This window comes from Rhododendron vialii, chromosome 4a, assembly GCF_030253575.1.
Source record: "Rhododendron vialii isolate Sample 1 chromosome 4a, ASM3025357v1".
NCBI classification, from domain to species: domain Eukaryota; kingdom Viridiplantae; phylum Streptophyta; class Magnoliopsida; order Ericales; family Ericaceae; genus Rhododendron; species Rhododendron vialii.
The window spans coordinates 5,099,365-5,116,370 of NC_080560.1; the positions used below are offsets into that span (position 1 = coordinate 5,099,365).

The 17,006-nt window shown below is 39.1% G+C and overlaps 2 protein-coding genes across 2 annotated transcripts; one reads left to right on the forward strand and one right to left on the reverse strand.

Annotated features, from left to right (window-relative positions):
• The first annotated feature begins 2,293 nt into the window (after positions 1-2,293).
• LOC131322807 (mitogen-activated protein kinase 19-like) lies at positions 2,294-9,666 on the forward strand. The gene is made up of 10 exons (XM_058354287.1): positions 2,294-2,843; positions 4,233-4,641; positions 4,825-4,952; positions 5,163-5,222; positions 6,955-7,104; positions 7,206-7,361; positions 7,445-7,656; positions 7,771-7,872; positions 8,311-8,471; positions 9,097-9,666. Exons 1-10 carry the CDS (start codon positions 2,820-2,822, stop codon positions 9,507-9,509), a joined length of 1,815 nt encoding a protein of 604 aa, XP_058210270.1. The 5' UTR covers positions 2,294-2,819; the 3' UTR covers positions 9,510-9,666.
• Positions 9,667-9,811: 145 nt separating this feature from the next.
• Positions 9,812-14,206, reverse strand: LOC131322808 (probable sodium/metabolite cotransporter BASS1, chloroplastic). Its single transcript, XM_058354289.1, has 7 exons — positions 13,391-14,206; positions 11,630-11,723; positions 11,510-11,543; positions 11,368-11,422; positions 10,951-11,034; positions 10,571-10,858; positions 9,812-10,249 (listed from the first exon to the last, which is right to left on the reverse strand). Exons 1-7 carry the CDS (start codon positions 13,961-13,963, stop codon positions 10,088-10,090), a joined length of 1,290 nt encoding a protein of 429 aa, XP_058210272.1. The 5' UTR covers positions 13,964-14,206; the 3' UTR covers positions 9,812-10,087.
• Between the last annotated feature and the right edge of the window lie 2,800 nt (positions 14,207-17,006).

Genomic DNA, 17,006 nt, shown 5'->3' on the forward strand with positions numbered 1-17,006 from the left:
AGTTAATTTAATTTCAACTCCTTTTAACTATAATATATATATATTCACCGATGCTTAAAGATACTCTCTGAGAACCTTTTCATTTTTGGTGAATAGTGTTGCATTGTATGAGGTGCTTCAATCCCATCCATAAAAGTGTCTTTTTCTCTCCTGCTTTCTTCCATTAATTAGCTAATAGACTACACGTGTACCACCCCCATTGATAATTATTGCATCAACAATAGGATATTTGTAGACTTTAGGCCGGCCAGTTTGGTTACTGCATTGAATAAAGAAAAGCTAAATATTTGGCCTCAATTGGGACTCCCGCAAATACGCTATGTGATTGGTCTTTAAGAATTAGTCGAAATACATTTGAGTTGGCCCAAACATCTTAGTTATAAAAAAGAAAAAGAACAAAAAAACTAATCGATTTTCTAAATTTTTTCATTATGTTAATGGTATTTGGGACCACATATTCTATTCTACGGCTGTGACTCTACATAGGTTTGTATCATGATTCATTTTTGCCATAAGGGTAGAAGTTCTAATAATTCGAGGGAGGAGGAGATGAACCTAAAACAAATGGCGGTTGATGGAGGACATCTAAATCAGGGATATCCGCTCGAGTCACATTAAAAGTCGATGAGTGATCACTTCTTTTTTCGGAATAAATCAACAAATTCTTTGGGGTAATCATGATTTCAATTGTTATTTAACCATGTTCTAATTATTAGGAGATTAGTCATTTGATTGATGCCAAATGATATAACTCCTTAAGCTAAAATTGGATCCATTCATTATGAGTTCTTTATTCAAATAAAGCATACTATAAGAGAGGATATTTTTCATGAAGTATGTATGTATGTGTATGTATGTATGTATGTATGTATATATATATATATATATATATATATATATACACACAGTCCGGATCTCCTAAGGGATCCCGCACGGTCTTACCGTGCGGGACTCCCCTTTCCCGATCGAATTACAACGATCTGAGCCGCTCAAAGTGATCAGAACGTGATTTTAAGGGTATTTGTGAGAAATCAGCAAAAAAAATGATCGGGAAGAGTTTCATCCGAACAGTTTTTTATTGAACGGTTCAGTAAAAAACTGTTCGGATCAAGCCCTTCCCGATCATTTTTTTTGCCGATTTCTCTCCAATTCTCTTAAAATCACGTTCTGATCACTTTGAGCGGCTCGGATCGTCGTAATTCGATCGGGAAAGGGGAGTCCCGCACGGTAAGGCAGTGCGGGATCCCTCATTGGATCCCGAGTGTGTGTATATATATATGAACTTTTTTTGGGGTTTGTTGAATAAAAATGGCAAATGTATAAGAAAAGGAGAAAAACAAAATCTGTTTTCTTGGTATTGGAAACGTTTTCTGGCACCAATTATGTATGAGGTATGAAGCATCAAGGTGCCAAATGCCAATACCTACTAAAAATCTCCAAATAATTGTGTTTTTATTTATTTATTTATATAAAGCCTATGTGTTTAGATCAGCTTACACGCACTTCGACTAGTCCTAAGAGATCAATCCCGCCGTCCACTTACGGGGTCCCAATTAAAGTCAGAGTAAAATCATGTATGAACTGACCTCAAAGAAGTTAAATCATTTGAGAAATTATGAACTCAAGACATTATACAAGAGAGCAAATTTCTAAGTTCCAGCCCTTCACCCCTACTTGAGTTCGATTGTATGTGCATCCCTCCAAAATATTGATGAATTTTAAAGAATCAGGCAATCAGATAGGCTATCGGTTATCAGTCTCTAAAAAGTCATTTTCACTACCATTCAAGTGATTGGAATAGAATACTATCCAATGATTAGAATTGATTAATTTCCTACCATTCATGTTCTGCAGAGAAAAATGTAGCAGCTAGAAGCGACCTCATTTGATCTATATGAGAGTTGAGTACATACATCAGAAAGTGGCCGGACGCACGCTTCGAATAATTTCCTCCGTGTTCCACTCAAATGCCATTTATGCCGGAACTAAAAAATTCATAAAAAATTATTTTTGTTACGGTCCGAACTTGAGAATCGAAGCTGCAACAATTGTGTTGGCTATGCTAACCACCAGGACTAACCCTCAACAGTTTTACTCAGATACTTATCAAATCCGAACGAGCACTTTGACTAATCCCCTCTCCTGTTCTACTCAAATACTATTTACGCCGAAACTAAAAAATTATAGAAGAATTTTTATTTTTATTTTTTATAACATGACCTAAAAAATCGAAGCCCAAACAAATGGGATGGCAGCGCCTCCTCGCTAACCACCCAACTGACCCCCAGGATTTCTACTAGTAATACGGAATAAGTAGTACTTATCAAATGAAGAAACATTTCTCCAAAAAATCAAAATAGAATTACCGTAACGTCTCTCTCTCTCTCTCTCTCTAGATCTCTCTCCCTCTCGTCTACCCTCAGATCTCACAAAACCCTAGGGTTCCATCACCTCATCCTCCTCCTCTCAATCTCTCTCCTCCCCCTCTCCCCTCCTCACCTGCCGAATCGTTTTCCCGACGATCGACCTCGGCTTGTTTCCAATTCCGAGTCTTTTTTCGATTAGTGGATGCGCGGTGGTTGCGGTAGGTGGCGGGTGCATGTTTCGCGAGAGAGAATTGGGAGAGAAAACAACGACAAGGAGAAAATAAGTTACCAGAAAAGAACCAAGGAGAAAAATCGGTGTCGGCGGGGCGAATGCGGCTGATCTTTTTTGACGATCCGACGCCGTTTGTGAATTTCTAGGGTTTTCTCGATCTGATTCGGAGGCCGATAAGGGAGAGGAAGACGGATCGATCGCAGCCGCGGATTTTGTGAGAGATGCAGCAAGATCAGAGAAAGAAGGTTACTTTTTTCGCGATCTCGTTTCTCTCTCTCTAGAATTTGAGCCTGCGAATTCAATTTGTGTTTAAGGAAAGAGGGGATCTTTTTTTCTTTTTTCGATAACTCGGGGGCTGGGCCAGCTTACGTGCACCTTGACTAATCCTAGGGCCAGTCCGCCGCCGCCCACTTGCAGGGAGCCCTATTAAAGCTGAGCAAGAAAGAGGAGATCTTGATTGAACTTACTATATATGCGAATTTCTAGGGTTTTTTTGTTATTGCCGAAAAAGCGCGTGTTCTCGGTTAGGTAGGAGTATCGTTATTTTTAATGCAAAAGCTCTGGTTTTTAGTTGAGTTGGGGGTAATTTTTTCAATTTTATTGTATATCTCGTGAAATAGGGTTTATACTCAGATTGTGCTTTATTTGGCTGCTGAAAGAGTTTTTAGATAGCGGAAGAAATGGGATTTTTCAGTTTTAGATTTTTAGTGTATTTGAAGTACTCATTGGATCTCTCTCTCTCTCTCTCAATTAAGATAACAATTTTTTGGTGTTTCTTTTCCCGGTCTTTGAAAGACGGAGCAGGATCAGAGAAAGAAATTTATCACATTTAAAGATTGAGCTAACGATTTCGCTGATTGTCTTCTTTTCACCGTCTTTGAAAGACAGAGCAGGATTAGAGAAAGAAAGTTATTACATTTAAAGATTGAGCTAATGATTTCGCTGCTTGTCTTGGTGTGTGGAGTTTAGTTAAGAGTCTTTATGTGTGTGTACATCAGTACATAAATATAGATAGATAACTTTTTGATTGAGGATACATTTGGTTTCTGAGATTTTGATACGTAATTTGGAGTGTAATTCATTGGATGTTAAAGTCAGACCGGGAACAACTGAAATGGGTGATTTGAATGCATTGAGATAGGTTATTTTTAGGTGAGTTGGTTGTTTGAAAAAAAAACTTGATTATTTGGCTACAATTCAAAATTGTAGAAAGTTAGTTTTTGCCCTTTACTTTCTTCCACTAGTATTTTCACATATCTGATTTTGTCGATGTTGAAAGATAGAGGAGCTCTTGTTTGAACTTACTAGGTTTTTTTTTTAATCCTCCCTGAATTCATTTTGTCTGCCGGAATTATGATGAGTTTGGTAAATATCAGTGTGTATTCTGTCTTTGGATAGTAGTCTATAAGCTATATGTTTGAGATGGCTTTCCACACGATAATTTTGTGCAATGATAGTTTCCGTGAGCTCTTAATAATTACATGATTTACATTGGCTATCATATGGGAATATACTCTGGCTATCTAATCAAGCATTGTTCACTTGTTCATTAGACTGCTTTATTGTGTTGCGTGACTCACCTTTAGTAACTTGTGGATACTGATGAATGAGATTCTTTTCTTTCTATGGTGCAGAGTTTGAAAGAGATGGATTTCTTCACCGAGTATGGGGATTCAAATAGATACAAAATTCTAGAAGTTATAGGGAAGGGAAGCTATGGAGTTGTTTGCGCGGCAATTGACACCCATACAGGAGAAAAAGTGGCTATAAAGAAAATAACTGACATTTTTGAGCACATATCTGATGCTATTCGAATCTTACGGGAGGTCAAGTTACTCAGACTTTTACGGCACCCTGATATCGTTGAAATAAAGCGCATCATGCTGCCACCTTCAAGACGAGAATTCAGAGACATTTATGTTGTTTTTGAGCTGATGGAGTCTGACCTTCACCAAGTCATCAAAGCAAATGATGACTTGACGCAGGATCACCATCGGTTTTTCCTCTACCAGATGCTACGTGCTTTGAAGTATATGCATACAGGTTACACTTTTTTGGCAATTTGTAGAGTTTACCAGTTTTTATGTGTCGTGAGCATTCTTTCAGGGCCATCACTGATTTATACCCTTTTGGTTTCATGCACCTTGTTGATTTTTGAGTTCCCTTGGCCCTGATGCCCTGTCTTTTTTGTGGGATCTATTGTGACTTAAAGCTCTTTGGTTGCAGCAAATGTGTACCATCGGGATCTTAAACCAAAGAATATATTGGCAAATGCAAATTGCAAACTGAAAATATGTGATTTTGGACTAGCAAGAGTTGCATTTAATGATACACCGACGACGATATTTTGGACGGTATGTCATTCTTATAACTTGCCATACAACGTTTTGCGAGAAGAATTATTATGTCTACCTATGTGGTAACATTGTACTTGTCTAGCATTCTTAAGGGCTGCAATGCTGCATATCATTTAGTTTTCAAACTCCGTCTTGGGAATTCTTCCCGAATGAGTGGACCCCTTTTTGTTATTTGACATTTATTTTGTTTCCGGGTATGCTTTGCAGGATTACGTTGCTACAAGATGGTATAGAGCTCCTGAGCTGTGTGGATCTTTTTCCTCAAAGGTATGGCAATCTCTTGCATGTGCTGTGTGTTTATATTCAGACAAATGGCAACATGGGCGGATTATGGTCTATGGATTCACGGTTGGAAAATAGTGGTACAATATCTTTTGGTCCATCTTTAGACAGATCTATTCATTATAAAGCAGACTGACTTGAAGATGCTGCCCCTGTTTTTTTGTGATTCTATTTTCTATATGGCTAGGTATATCAGTTGCCTATTTTTTGTCTTAAGACTTTGTTTGTATTTCTGTGTTTTGCGTGTGGATTAAACTACTGTTGAAAAGAATACTGAATCTGTCTTCCTTGGTCTAGTGTACCATTTAATTCTGTGAATTGCTTGCATATCTACATGGATGAAGATCCTTTACAAGCCACTGTGTCAAATGATTGGCATCCACCTCCCCCGGGTGCAACTCTTATGTGGCATTGGGATTTGGGGATATTCTTTTCAAAAAAATATTTATCTCATCAGTTGCACCACTGACTATCATTATCTACATTTTGCCGTCAGTGGCATGTCCCCGTTTTGATACTGTAATGTTAAATGTATGAATTTGTCATATGTAACTAAGCTTAAAGCTATGATTTAAAAAGAAAAACCTAAGCACGAGGCCAAAACGTGGAAAAAGATTCATGCAGCCGGCCCCTAATGATTGGTTTCGGACATAATTCTTAATCTGGGTTGATTTTTGCCACACCCAAGGCTTAATCTGGGTGGGTTTTGCCATATCGCTTGGGATTTTGCTGTAAGCTTTCAGATACGGCTTCTGTTAACCAGGACTAGGATATGCCATAGTCTATAACAAGCTTATTGACTTGGCCAGCTGAGCTCAACAAGAACCAACTCTTTTGTGGAAGCCAGTTCTGTCTTTTCCTTCATAGCCTCAGGCTGGCGGCTGACGTTTCCAATGTTGTGAATCAAACTGATTAACCTTTTTTACATTGATGTACTTACTGCTTTATTCTTTTCCTAAATGGCGCTAAGCCTCGTTTTTAAAGGTCTTATTGGTCCTTGTCCACTGACATCTCCCTCCTTTATGGTAAAATCTTTTTCGTTGGGTATTCCACATGATCAAACCTCATAAACTTTTTTTTTTACTTCCAATTGCTACTTCATTTCTTTTTTATTGGTTAGATACCAAGTTCCATCGTTGAGCTGTGACTTATACAATCTTGTGACCTCTTTTGTGGAACATAGATCTTCTTGTTGTGTGTCTTGATGATGCGGCATCGTAAATCAAAAACCATGTTCAATGTTTCGGACTGTTTATTCTTCTTTTTGAGACAGTATTCCCCAGGGTGATAGATGTTCTCACAATTTTAAAATTTAAGGCACTCGATGTATATGCATTGAGCATGCTATAATTGCAGTCATACCACTTTTTGAATTCTTAATATAACATTTGCCTCTGGTTATATACCCAAAGTTGACTAGTGAAAATGGGGGTTAAGGTGAATAGGTGTTTCACTTGCTTTGACGTTTCTACCATTCTCAATGCCAATAGTAAGGGCTATGGCCGTAATTATGCATTTATTTATGTATGAAATGCATCTGAGTGCCTAGATTAAAATAATTCTTGTTCAGGGAGGACTATTGAATTCTCCTGGAAGTTGAAATTTCTGTCCTTCAGGTAACTGTGTCAGGTCTTGTGTCATTTTCCTGAACAGGCTTATTTGTGGTGTGATCTATATTATTCTTGTATATTAATTTACGTTGTCACCTGGATTGCAGTATACACCTGCTATAGATGTTTGGAGTATTGGTTGCATCTTTGCGGAAGTATTAACTGGGAAGCCATTGTTTCCTGGTAAAAGTGTCGTGCATCAGCTAGATTTGATCACCGATCTTCTTGGGACTCCTGCCTCGGATACCATTTCCGGTGTATGGAACATTATTCTGCTTCTTTTTCTTTTTCTTTTTTTCACTCTGATTAGATTTTAAATTTTGTTTAGAACTTGTTTTAAAAGCTCACATTAACACAGGTTCGGAATGAGAAGGCCAGGAGATACTTGACAAATATGCGGAAAAAGCAACCTGTTTCCTTGGTTGAGAAAATTCCAAATGCAGATCCTGCAGCGCTGCAATTGTTGCAAAGGCTATTAGCATTTGATCCCAAGGATCGACCGACTGCTGAAGAGGTACGATGTAGCAAGAAGCTTTCTGCTTCTTACTGAAAATGATAATATGCATACAAATTTTGATGTATTATTTGGTTTATTAGGCATTGGCTGATCCTTACTTCAAGGGCCTAGCAAAAGTTGAGAGGGAACCTTCTTGTCAGCATATCTCGAAGCTGGAGTTTGAGTTTGAGAGGCGACGGGTGACAAAAGAAGACATACGGGAACTAATATTTAGGGAGATACTAGAATATCATCCCCAGTTGCTTAAAGATTACATGGCTGGAAATGAAGGCGCAAATTTTCTTTATCCCAGGTTCAGAATTTCACTCACTGAAATATTTATACTGTATATATAGATTTTGTATCATTATTCTGTATTTTATGCTTGTTTCCTGATATAACTTAGTTCTATATCAATTGCCTGCAGCGCTACTGGCCAATTCAGAAAGCACTTTGCTTATCTTGAGGAAAATGATGGTAAAACTGGGCCAGTAATTCCTCCAGAGAGGAAGCATGTCTCTCTCCCTCGGTAAGACTATCTATTTCTCTTTCCTTCTCCTTCTCTTTTCCCTCCCCCAGTCCCCCTGCCTGCCGTAGTAGGTAAATGCCGCAATAAAAGTTACTGCAAGTAATATATGTGGCCTTCCTTTAGTGCATTTGCGCTGGTTCAGCAAATCCCCTGCAAAAACCATTGACCAATGGCTTTGGAACACATGTCACATAACCATCAATGCTCATGATCTCCATTGCTTTTGGTCCAACTACAAAAATCAGTTGTTTTGCCAAGTTAGCATTGAACCACTGGAGCAACATTTCTAAGGAATATAATGACACTATAGCAAGCAAGTTTTGACAATGGTATTGCCAAAATGGAATGAATTAGTGGAGATGCTCTTATTTCCTAGTGTTGGAAAGGTTTTTACACTAAACATTGCTATTCCCTCCTTCCCATTCTTTGTGGTCGCAGGTCTACAGTTAACTCAAGTACAGTACCTCACAAAGCAGATCCTAATTTTCCCTCACTTCGTAGTCAGCAAGTTACAGAGGCATGTAATAGTGTTAGAGTAGCAGATACAATTTCGGGGAACTTCGTGAAACCGTCGCGGCCTCCACCTAAGGTTCCTGCAGGTATGGATTTTATTTTTCATTACTGGTTCCCCGCGCACCCCCCCCCCCCCCCGCCCCCCCCCCCCGGGCACGCGTATTCTTGTTAAGTTGCTTCTGTATGTACAGTATGACTTTGACTTGAGGCTTTCATTTTGTGACAATTTATTTTCGACTACAGGCCTATTGTGAAATGTTGTTTCTGAGTTGAGCTCAAAGAGTTTTGTTAAAAATATGGCGGTGGATTGCTTGATATTATGATATTATCCCTAGATGAAAGGGGGAAGATACTTTCAGTAGAATTGTGTTCGAATTTGTTTCTTTACTATCGTGTTGAAAAGTCCTGAAAAAATCTGTGGGGGTTCACCACCAGACATTTGCATACATAGGTATTAAACATCTAAATGAGACTGAAATAGAGGAGCTCATGTAGCTCTTCCATTAGTAGACTTGAATTTCATTCTTCTAACCTCGTTTACTAGCTTAACATGCTTTATGTTTCCATTTTCGATTTTTGTTTAATTTTTTGTTGTTTCCTTGATCTATTATTTCGGGAAACTTCTGCTAGATTGTCATTTCAATCTTCGGGTGTTGATTGAGCTGTTCTTTATCAACTTAAACCTATCTAACATCTCCGTGTACTGTCCAGCCAAACCTGGAAGAGTTGTGGGACCAGTTCTACCTTACGAGAGTGGCCAAAACATGAACGGTTCCTACGATTCAAGAGTGTTTTCTCGAAATGGCATCATCCCCCCTCAAGGCATCTCTCCACATTATGTAAATAGGACTAACACTGTAAATCAAGAAAAGTCAGGGCCAGAAATCGGTAGGGATTCTGCACGGTACCACACAGCAGCCAAACCTTCCCCACAGATGGCCATTGACATCAACTCCAACCCGTATTATCACCAGCCACAAGTCAAATCTAGCCAATTGAACGATCAAATCGCGATGAATGCGAAACTACTGCAGGAGCAATCGCAATTGGGTGCGATTGGTGCTGCAGCGGTTGCCGCTGCTGCTCGGAGGGAGGTTGGAGCTGTTCAATTTGGATTGTCTTAGTGGGATTTATTTTCTTTGTATCTTGATTGATCTCTGATTAAGTTGAAATGGTCCACACGAGCGAGTGTTAGTTTTAGTTACTAATTATTGTGTCCCTGTAAAAATTGTATGAGTTGAATAATTGAATTTAATGGAAATAATTTCTTTATTCTTCCAATTACCTTTTGGATTAGATTGTTTCTTTTATGATCACTGCGTGATCCGCGTTCGTGTACAGATCTTTATTTGTGATAACCCAAGCAATATGAAAGAAAAGAAGACCGACTGAAGATTTTACCTATGTTTTGTTCCTTGATATGCAATGACACAAAATATTGTCCATATAAGCTCTCATGAACAAATTTGTATTCAAAGATCTGTCCCAAACGGAAACTAATCGCAATAAACGCTATCTTGTAGGCTACACATGTTTGTGATTGGAACAGAACTGAATCTTGGATGCCCAACGTCAGCTCTCCTCTTAATTGCCAGAACATGAGCCTAAAAGCATTGTTAACAAGCTTGATATTGTTCAACCAAATCCACGGTCCAAAATCATAAGAGAAAAAACAGCGCAAAATTCGTCTAAAGCGTATCTTCTATGACTTATCCTGCTTCGGGCTTTCTGGAATACTGCACCTCCAGATTCCGGCCAATGCGCTGCCGAAGATAGAGTGACAGACACTGGAAACAGCACATGGTACTGCAGTCAATGGGTTTCCAAAGTGCTGAGTGGCAAGAACTACCCCAAGCACCGAGTTCTGAAACATAAACAAGGATAAATCAGAATTCTCAAGTTTCAGCGATTAGGTGATTGTTAAGATGTCGTCACAGTTTAATGTAGTGGAATTATGTAAACGATATGGTGAGGTTGTGTTCGGATCCTGGATTCATGGAGGGATTCATAGAAGTAAAGGGAAAGGAAAAGGATAGGAAACTCAAAAATACATTTAGCTGTTTCACTCCATGATCTTATATTCTCTTTACCAAATAAATCCCTCCATAAATCCATGATCCAAACACAAACTTAATGAACCAAAGACTGCCTTAGAAGTCCTCCCTATTATGAAATGATCCCTTACCTGCATGCCAACCTCGATAGAAATCGTTCGGGAGGAAGATGCATCAAGCCCCAACATCCTTGAAAGCATATAGCCAAAGAAAAATCCAGATGCATGAAGAAGGGCAGCAGCTAGCACCACTTGTCCACCAGATGTGAGGATCGCTGAAGCACTCTGGGCAATAGCTTTTCCACATAGAACAGCCACAGTTGCAACGGCAATCGGTGGCATCAAGGGAGAAACAAATTTAACCAGACTTTGAAAATACTGATTTAGAAAGGCCCCAGCCAGCACGGGAAGAAGCACAACCTGTATGATTGGGATTGACTCTTGATCAAAAGATTAAAAATGACAAGACCAAAGAAAGTGATAAGTGAGAGTCAAAGAGTGCAAAACATCACCTGCAACGTGGACATAAGAAGTCCGACCGCATCAACTGCAACGAATTGTCCAGCAAGTTTGGCAGTGAGAAACGGGGTCATGATCTGTAACAGTTGAGCTTAAGATGTAAAGGTCGTAGCCTTTCAGTCCATGGCATAAAGTTAGGATGTACACCATTTTAAGGCTAAGACATATTGCTCTTGTAAGGCTACGAAATCAGTATGTGTCCTGTCCACGTATGAAGTAAGAAATGATACATGAAATAGTTCAAATATTTTCCGTAGGTCAAGAGAGTGAAGCTATGGTACATGAAATAGTTTAAATACCTATCCCAAATGGAGTTTCCAATTAAATGAAGAGCAATATCAAATTTTGCAAATACGAAAACCAAATATTAGAAGGGAACCAATATAGGTCAACAGTGTTGATTTACCAACCACGGCTGATAGGGTACTTGCAGCAGTCATCAAAACTGAAAGGGCAACATTTCCACTGGAACAAACTAAGATTGTCAGGACTCCTGCCCAAGTTAATTATACTGAAAGAAATCGATCGGGCAATTTTTGAAAGCTTACATACCGTGCAATATAAGTGACAATGTTACTTGCTGTACCTGCAAACATTCAAACACAAAAACGATCAAAATAAATGAGCAAGAGAATAGAAAGAGCGTCGCAATAACCAGAATATACTACACACCGCCTGGGCAGCATCCAACCAATATCAAGCCAGCTGCATAATAGGAAGGCAGCCTTAGGAATTTGCTGACAAAGTATGCTGATAGTGGCATCACCTGAAATCAGGAAATCAGTCAGCCAACTTAACACTTCTACCAGTATTTATCACAAAATGATATGAGGCTTAGAATCATTAATCAGGAGCAAGGATCTATTGTCAATAACTTAACCCCAATCAATAAATTGGGAAACATTATATCTTAAGTTATAGAAATCATAAGGGCCTCAAAATGGATGCACTTTCAATTATGTATCGAGATTATAGGTCGAAGCTTCTTTTTTTTGTTGATAAGTACTGTCTTTTATAGAAGCTCAAACACATTACACGATCTATGGGGCATTCCCCTGCAAAAACAAGACAAACCTATACAACTTTATCAGGCCAAAAACCCTATGCCAACAGATAAAAAAAAAAAATCAGAAAATGGAAAAAGCTATACAACCAGTCCCTTCATGTTTATGAACTATAAGGGTGACAAAATCCTTTCTGAGACCCCAGGAGGAACTCAGATCTCTGTTTATTTGAGACTGCAGCACACCCCTCTTTAGATTCAAAGTTCCCAACTACAAGAGACTGTTTTCAGGACAAGGTGGTCCTTGGTTAGGGCCTTCTGCCGAATAATCCTTTGATTCATTTCAATCCACAAGTTGTATATAGTAGCAGGCTAGCAGCTAATACATTCTTCAACAGCCTACTCTTAAAACTGGTACCCTAGACATTTAAATATACCAGGCCACTATATCAGTCAAGGTAGAGGGAATATGGTCATTTGATGACCTTCTCCATACTTCATTCCACACAAAGATAATGGACACTGGAAGAAAATGTGGTGATGAGATTTTTGGCCAATACTACAGAAGGTGCAGCCTTCTTCCACATTCATGCCCCAACACAATAATCTATCCCTAGCGTTCAACTTCTGTTGGACAGCCAACCACAGACAAAAGACCATCTAGGGATATTCCTACTAAACCAAAATACTTTAGACCACTGTTGAACAGGGTGTTTGCACCCGATTGCCTCCCATGCAGAATTCCAAGAGAAACATTGTGGATGGGGGAGCCACACCACTGAATCCTCCTTGCCACATTCAGGTTTGAAGTTTGGTGGGGTATGAGCCATGATGGAATGGGTGACCCTATTCCTTTGACGAGGCCACCTCCAATCCCCATTATGAATAATTGCTGAAACCTTTGAAGACAGAGATCTACCAAGCTTGTAAACAACACTCTTACCGAATTTATGATAAAGGGGACCAAAAGGATGCCTGTTCTCAAGCTACAAGAGGCAATTGACCATTGCCAATTCTGTATTTGATAAAGGGCTGCCCAAAACTCCTAAGGTTCAGCACTTTTCTCATGGTCCAAGAGGCATCATTTGGAATGTCCATGGACTAAAAGCATTGACCTTGGTAACTCCTCCTATCCATGCTAACTACTATATGTTTACACAACCAGTCTCAGGTATGGTAAGCTGTAGGCCTGTCACTGGACCAGATCTTATCCGAATCTGATAGGACCGAATCCTGTCCAATTACAAAATAATCTAAATCCGACTTTTCCAAATCGGTTCACAGCAATCCGAATCCGAAAAAACGGATATGCAATCCGATTCTTTTTAAGCTATATACGTTACATCAAGTGCAGTGGAAGATATGACTAAAGACCACAAGCATATCCAACACCCAAAAAAGCAAAAGTCAAAAGTTGGGCAGTAACTGACCGAATACTGGAGCACAAAACCAGTGATTAACTCCTTAGGCATAGCCAAAGCCCCACGAAGATCATCAAAAGTGAGTGTCATACCCATTCCAAGCATAGTAACAGTAATGCCCATAATAGTCCACTCGGGTTTGACCCAATTGTACGAACCCGGTTTCAACAGCCCCACCAAACAACCCAACGCCACCCACACCGGGAAAGCCGTTGAAACAGCCTCCCCAACTGCCTCGATCCAACCCCGAAAACCCCTCCCGCCGCCATCCGCACTCAAGGTGTTCGATGAAATGCCACAAAGAAGCGGGGGCAGTGGGTGTGACTTGCGGGGCCTTGGTGATGGAATAATGGGTTGATTGGGATTTGGTGTTCTAATGGGTGAGTGGAATGGTGGGTTGGAGTGGGTTGGAAGTGATTGTGGTTTGATTTGATGGGAACGGATTGAAAGGCGTGAAGGAGAGGATGGGAGGTGAGGTAGGTGTAGAAGTGATTTTCTTGATTGTGGTGGTGAGTTGGGTTTTGGGATTGGTGTGGAAATGTGGATTCTTTTGCCATGGATTGAGGATAGTGAAGATTGCATATTGGCTGAGAGCGCTGTCTACAACTGCTCTGCTGCCTCAGGTATGGTCACTCGCAGTTCCAATAATGAGCTTTTCTCTAAATGATCAAGAGCGTGATTGACTGTCTTCGTGATATAGAGGAGCAGGGTCTCTCTCTCTCTCTCTCTCTCTCTCTCTCTCTCTCCGTGCCTGTGGGGAGGCCAAACTGATGTGTCACTGACTCACCATGGGGAGGCACCATGTCATTCCTGCGTATCAATTTTGTCTATGTATTTTGAGAAATTATTCCAGTCTCCAAGCCGTGGACTGCAGATGAACCGAGCCGTTAGTGAATTGTTTGAGACTCGACTCGGTAAAGACTCGTTCGAGTTCAATTCGGATACTAAATAAGTCGAACATGAATCTCAATTTTAGGCTCATTTGATAAATGAACTGAACTTGAACCTAACAGTATTAGACTCGTGAACCCATAGTATATGTATATATCTTATAAAATTTCACATATAACCTTCAATATATGTAAACTTTTATATGTACACTAGAGGCCGGGCACACGAGATGCGTGTGCAAGTCGGATTTTCATAATATTTGTGAAAATTTGATCAAACAAAAAGTGAGAAGCATTTTTACAAAATGTTTGAAAAATTCGACTTGCACACGCATCGCTCGATGCGTGTCCCGGCCTCTAGTCTAATATAATATATGGTGTTGATCTCAAGCTATTATGGACTACTAAATCAGTTCGTTGAGAGATCATGGATTCAACTGGTGAGTGCCTTTAATTTCGTATGTTTTCTGTTATTTAAATCAGTTCGTTGAGGGAAGATGTGAAGTTGTTTACACGATGAGAGTTTTGCATTCGTGAGTATTTTGTCTTATCAAATTTATGAATGAATATGTTCGGTTGTAGATTAATTACAATCTTTCACCATGTTGGTTGGAATATAATATAAATTAAAATTAAAGGATGGAGTACATGCAATGCATGTACAAATCGGATTATGACAAAAAATGTGATAAAAAATTGCTTTAAATTTGGACTTACACACGCTTCACATGTGATACCTGAGTAGAAGACGAATTCACTTTCTATTCTAATCACCAAACAAAAAAATAATTAAAATAACACAACTACTGTTATTCTCTCTTCATCGTTATTCACTGATTGATAATAAAGTTATTTATCAGATAATCAAGTTATCTTTTATATATATATATATATATATATGTATATATGTATATATTGTAACGACCCTGATTTTTGGTAAATAAAAATTTCGTTAAATATTTAAATTTTATTTTAACTACTTGGATTTGCTACTAAAAATTTCTTTTTAATTTTAATAATCCGTCATAATTAGATTTGAGACTTATAAAATTATATCTTTCACGCCGGAACAATCTAGTCATTTTCTAAAAACAAGTATGCTTATAAAAGCACTTGTATATTTTCCTAACGAGTTAGATAAAATCTTTAAATTATATTTCTTGGCTAGAAATCCTACTTGGCAAGTAGAATTAGCATTCAACCGATTAGTTAGTGGAACTGGACCACCGATTCACCTAGTTACATTACCCTAACCCTAATTAGACCTTTTTGACCGTCTTGGAGCCTTATGAAACCCTCCGAACCCTATGGAACCATTAGACTATAGGAGTAATCATTTTATTCCTATGTTTAGTCATTTCACTTTACCTAGCATCATTACTACCCTACCTATTGGATAATAAAGGCAAGGGAAAACTTTAACCTTTGGTCCATAAATGTTAGGGAAAATATTATCCCTTGGACAATAGATTCCCATGACTAGTCATATCAAATTATTACCAATATCCCTTTACCCCTTGGTCCATAATTGTTAGGGGAATTTTTGTCCCTTGGTTATTAGACCTTTGACTTGCCAAAATGCATGACAAGACAAGTCATACAAGAATCCCATCATTTTGCTTCCAAAAGAAGCAACCTTAGACTTGCCATAATGAGAACCTAGATTTGACTAGTCATTCAAGCCCATACTTACCTTCTTTAACCAATGGTTAATAAATGCTAGGAGAATTTTTGACCATTGGTTAATAGCAATTAAGTTGCCAATGAGGCTTTGATTTGACCATACAAAATCATGGGCCAAGAATATCATCATTTTACTTCCAAGACTAGTTAACCTAACCATGCATGCATGCAACCCTAAGATTTTAGCCTTAAACCTAATAATCCTAGACTTACTTTTCTAGACACTCATATATATACTTGTACACATATATATATATAGACCAAGAGAGAGAGAGAGAGAACCGTGAGAGAGAGGGAGAGAGAGGCCGAAAGTGAGAGAGTGAGATGGAGTGTGTGCATGAGTTTTGATTACTTACACAAGCAACCTTTATAGCCTTAAGCCTATTTTTTTGACTACATGCCAACCCATTCTAGTCTTCCAAAGTATAAAGCTAGGCCATGATTATATTCTTTCTTGCAAGCAACCTCCCCATAGACTTGACAAGTCCAAAACCCTTCATGATGACCTAAAGATTTGGCCAACAAATGGAAGTGACAAGTCATGGAAGACTTGGCATGCTTTCAAGCTTGATTGGACATGACAATGGAGCAAATCCATGGGAGAAAGGAGAGAAGGGGGGGGCCGGCCATAGAGGAGGAAGGAGGAGCTCAAGTGTTGGCTATAAATAGCACCCCATGCCTTCCATTCAACTCACACCTTCACTTCTTGCTCTCACTTCTCTCTAGAAACCATTTCTGTTTTTCCAGGCAGCTTACTGCCCTCCACGAATCTCTATTTTTCTCCTGCTTAAAGTAGTTTTTAGAACCAACTCCCTTCGAGAAAGTTGTAGAGCACTTCGAAACCTTCAAGTTAGACCCAAGAACCATCCAAATCGGTGAAGAAACGACAAAGATATTGGCATCCGAAGTTCAGTAAAAATCTCGGATTTCTATTTCCAGACAGCATACTGTCTCTGCCTTTATCACCATTTTTCTCCTACCTAAAATAGTTTCTAGGATCAACTTCCTTCACGAAAGTCGTAGAGCACTTCGAGAGCTTCAACTTCGACCCA

What these genes read in the sequence shown, in the direction of transcription:
- LOC131322807 (XM_058354287.1), top strand. Translation starts at nt 2,820, where the DNA reads ATGCAGCAAGATCAGAGAAAGAAG. An exon ending in GTGGATCTTTTTCCTCAAAG is followed by an intron (nt 5,223 to 6,954) that starts GTATGGCAATCT and finishes CCTGGATTGCAG; the next exon opens with TATACACCTGCTATAGATGT. An exon ending in AAGCATGTCTCTCTCCCTCG is followed by an intron (nt 7,873 to 8,310) that starts GTAAGACTATCT and finishes TTGTGGTCGCAG; the next exon opens with GTCTACAGTTAACTCAAGTA.
- LOC131322808 (XM_058354289.1), bottom strand. Translation starts at nt 13,963, where the DNA reads ATGCAATCTTCACTATCCTCAATCCATGGCAAAAGAATCCACATTTCC. An exon ending in ATTGTCACTTATATTGCACG is followed by an intron (nt 11,423 to 11,509) that starts GTATGTAAGCTT and finishes AGTTTGTTCCAG; the next exon opens with TGGAAATGTTGCCCTTTCAG. An exon ending in CAAGTACCCTATCAGCCGTG is followed by an intron (nt 11,035 to 11,367) that starts GTTGGTAAATCA and finishes CAACTGTTACAG; the next exon opens with ATCATGACCCCGTTTCTCAC.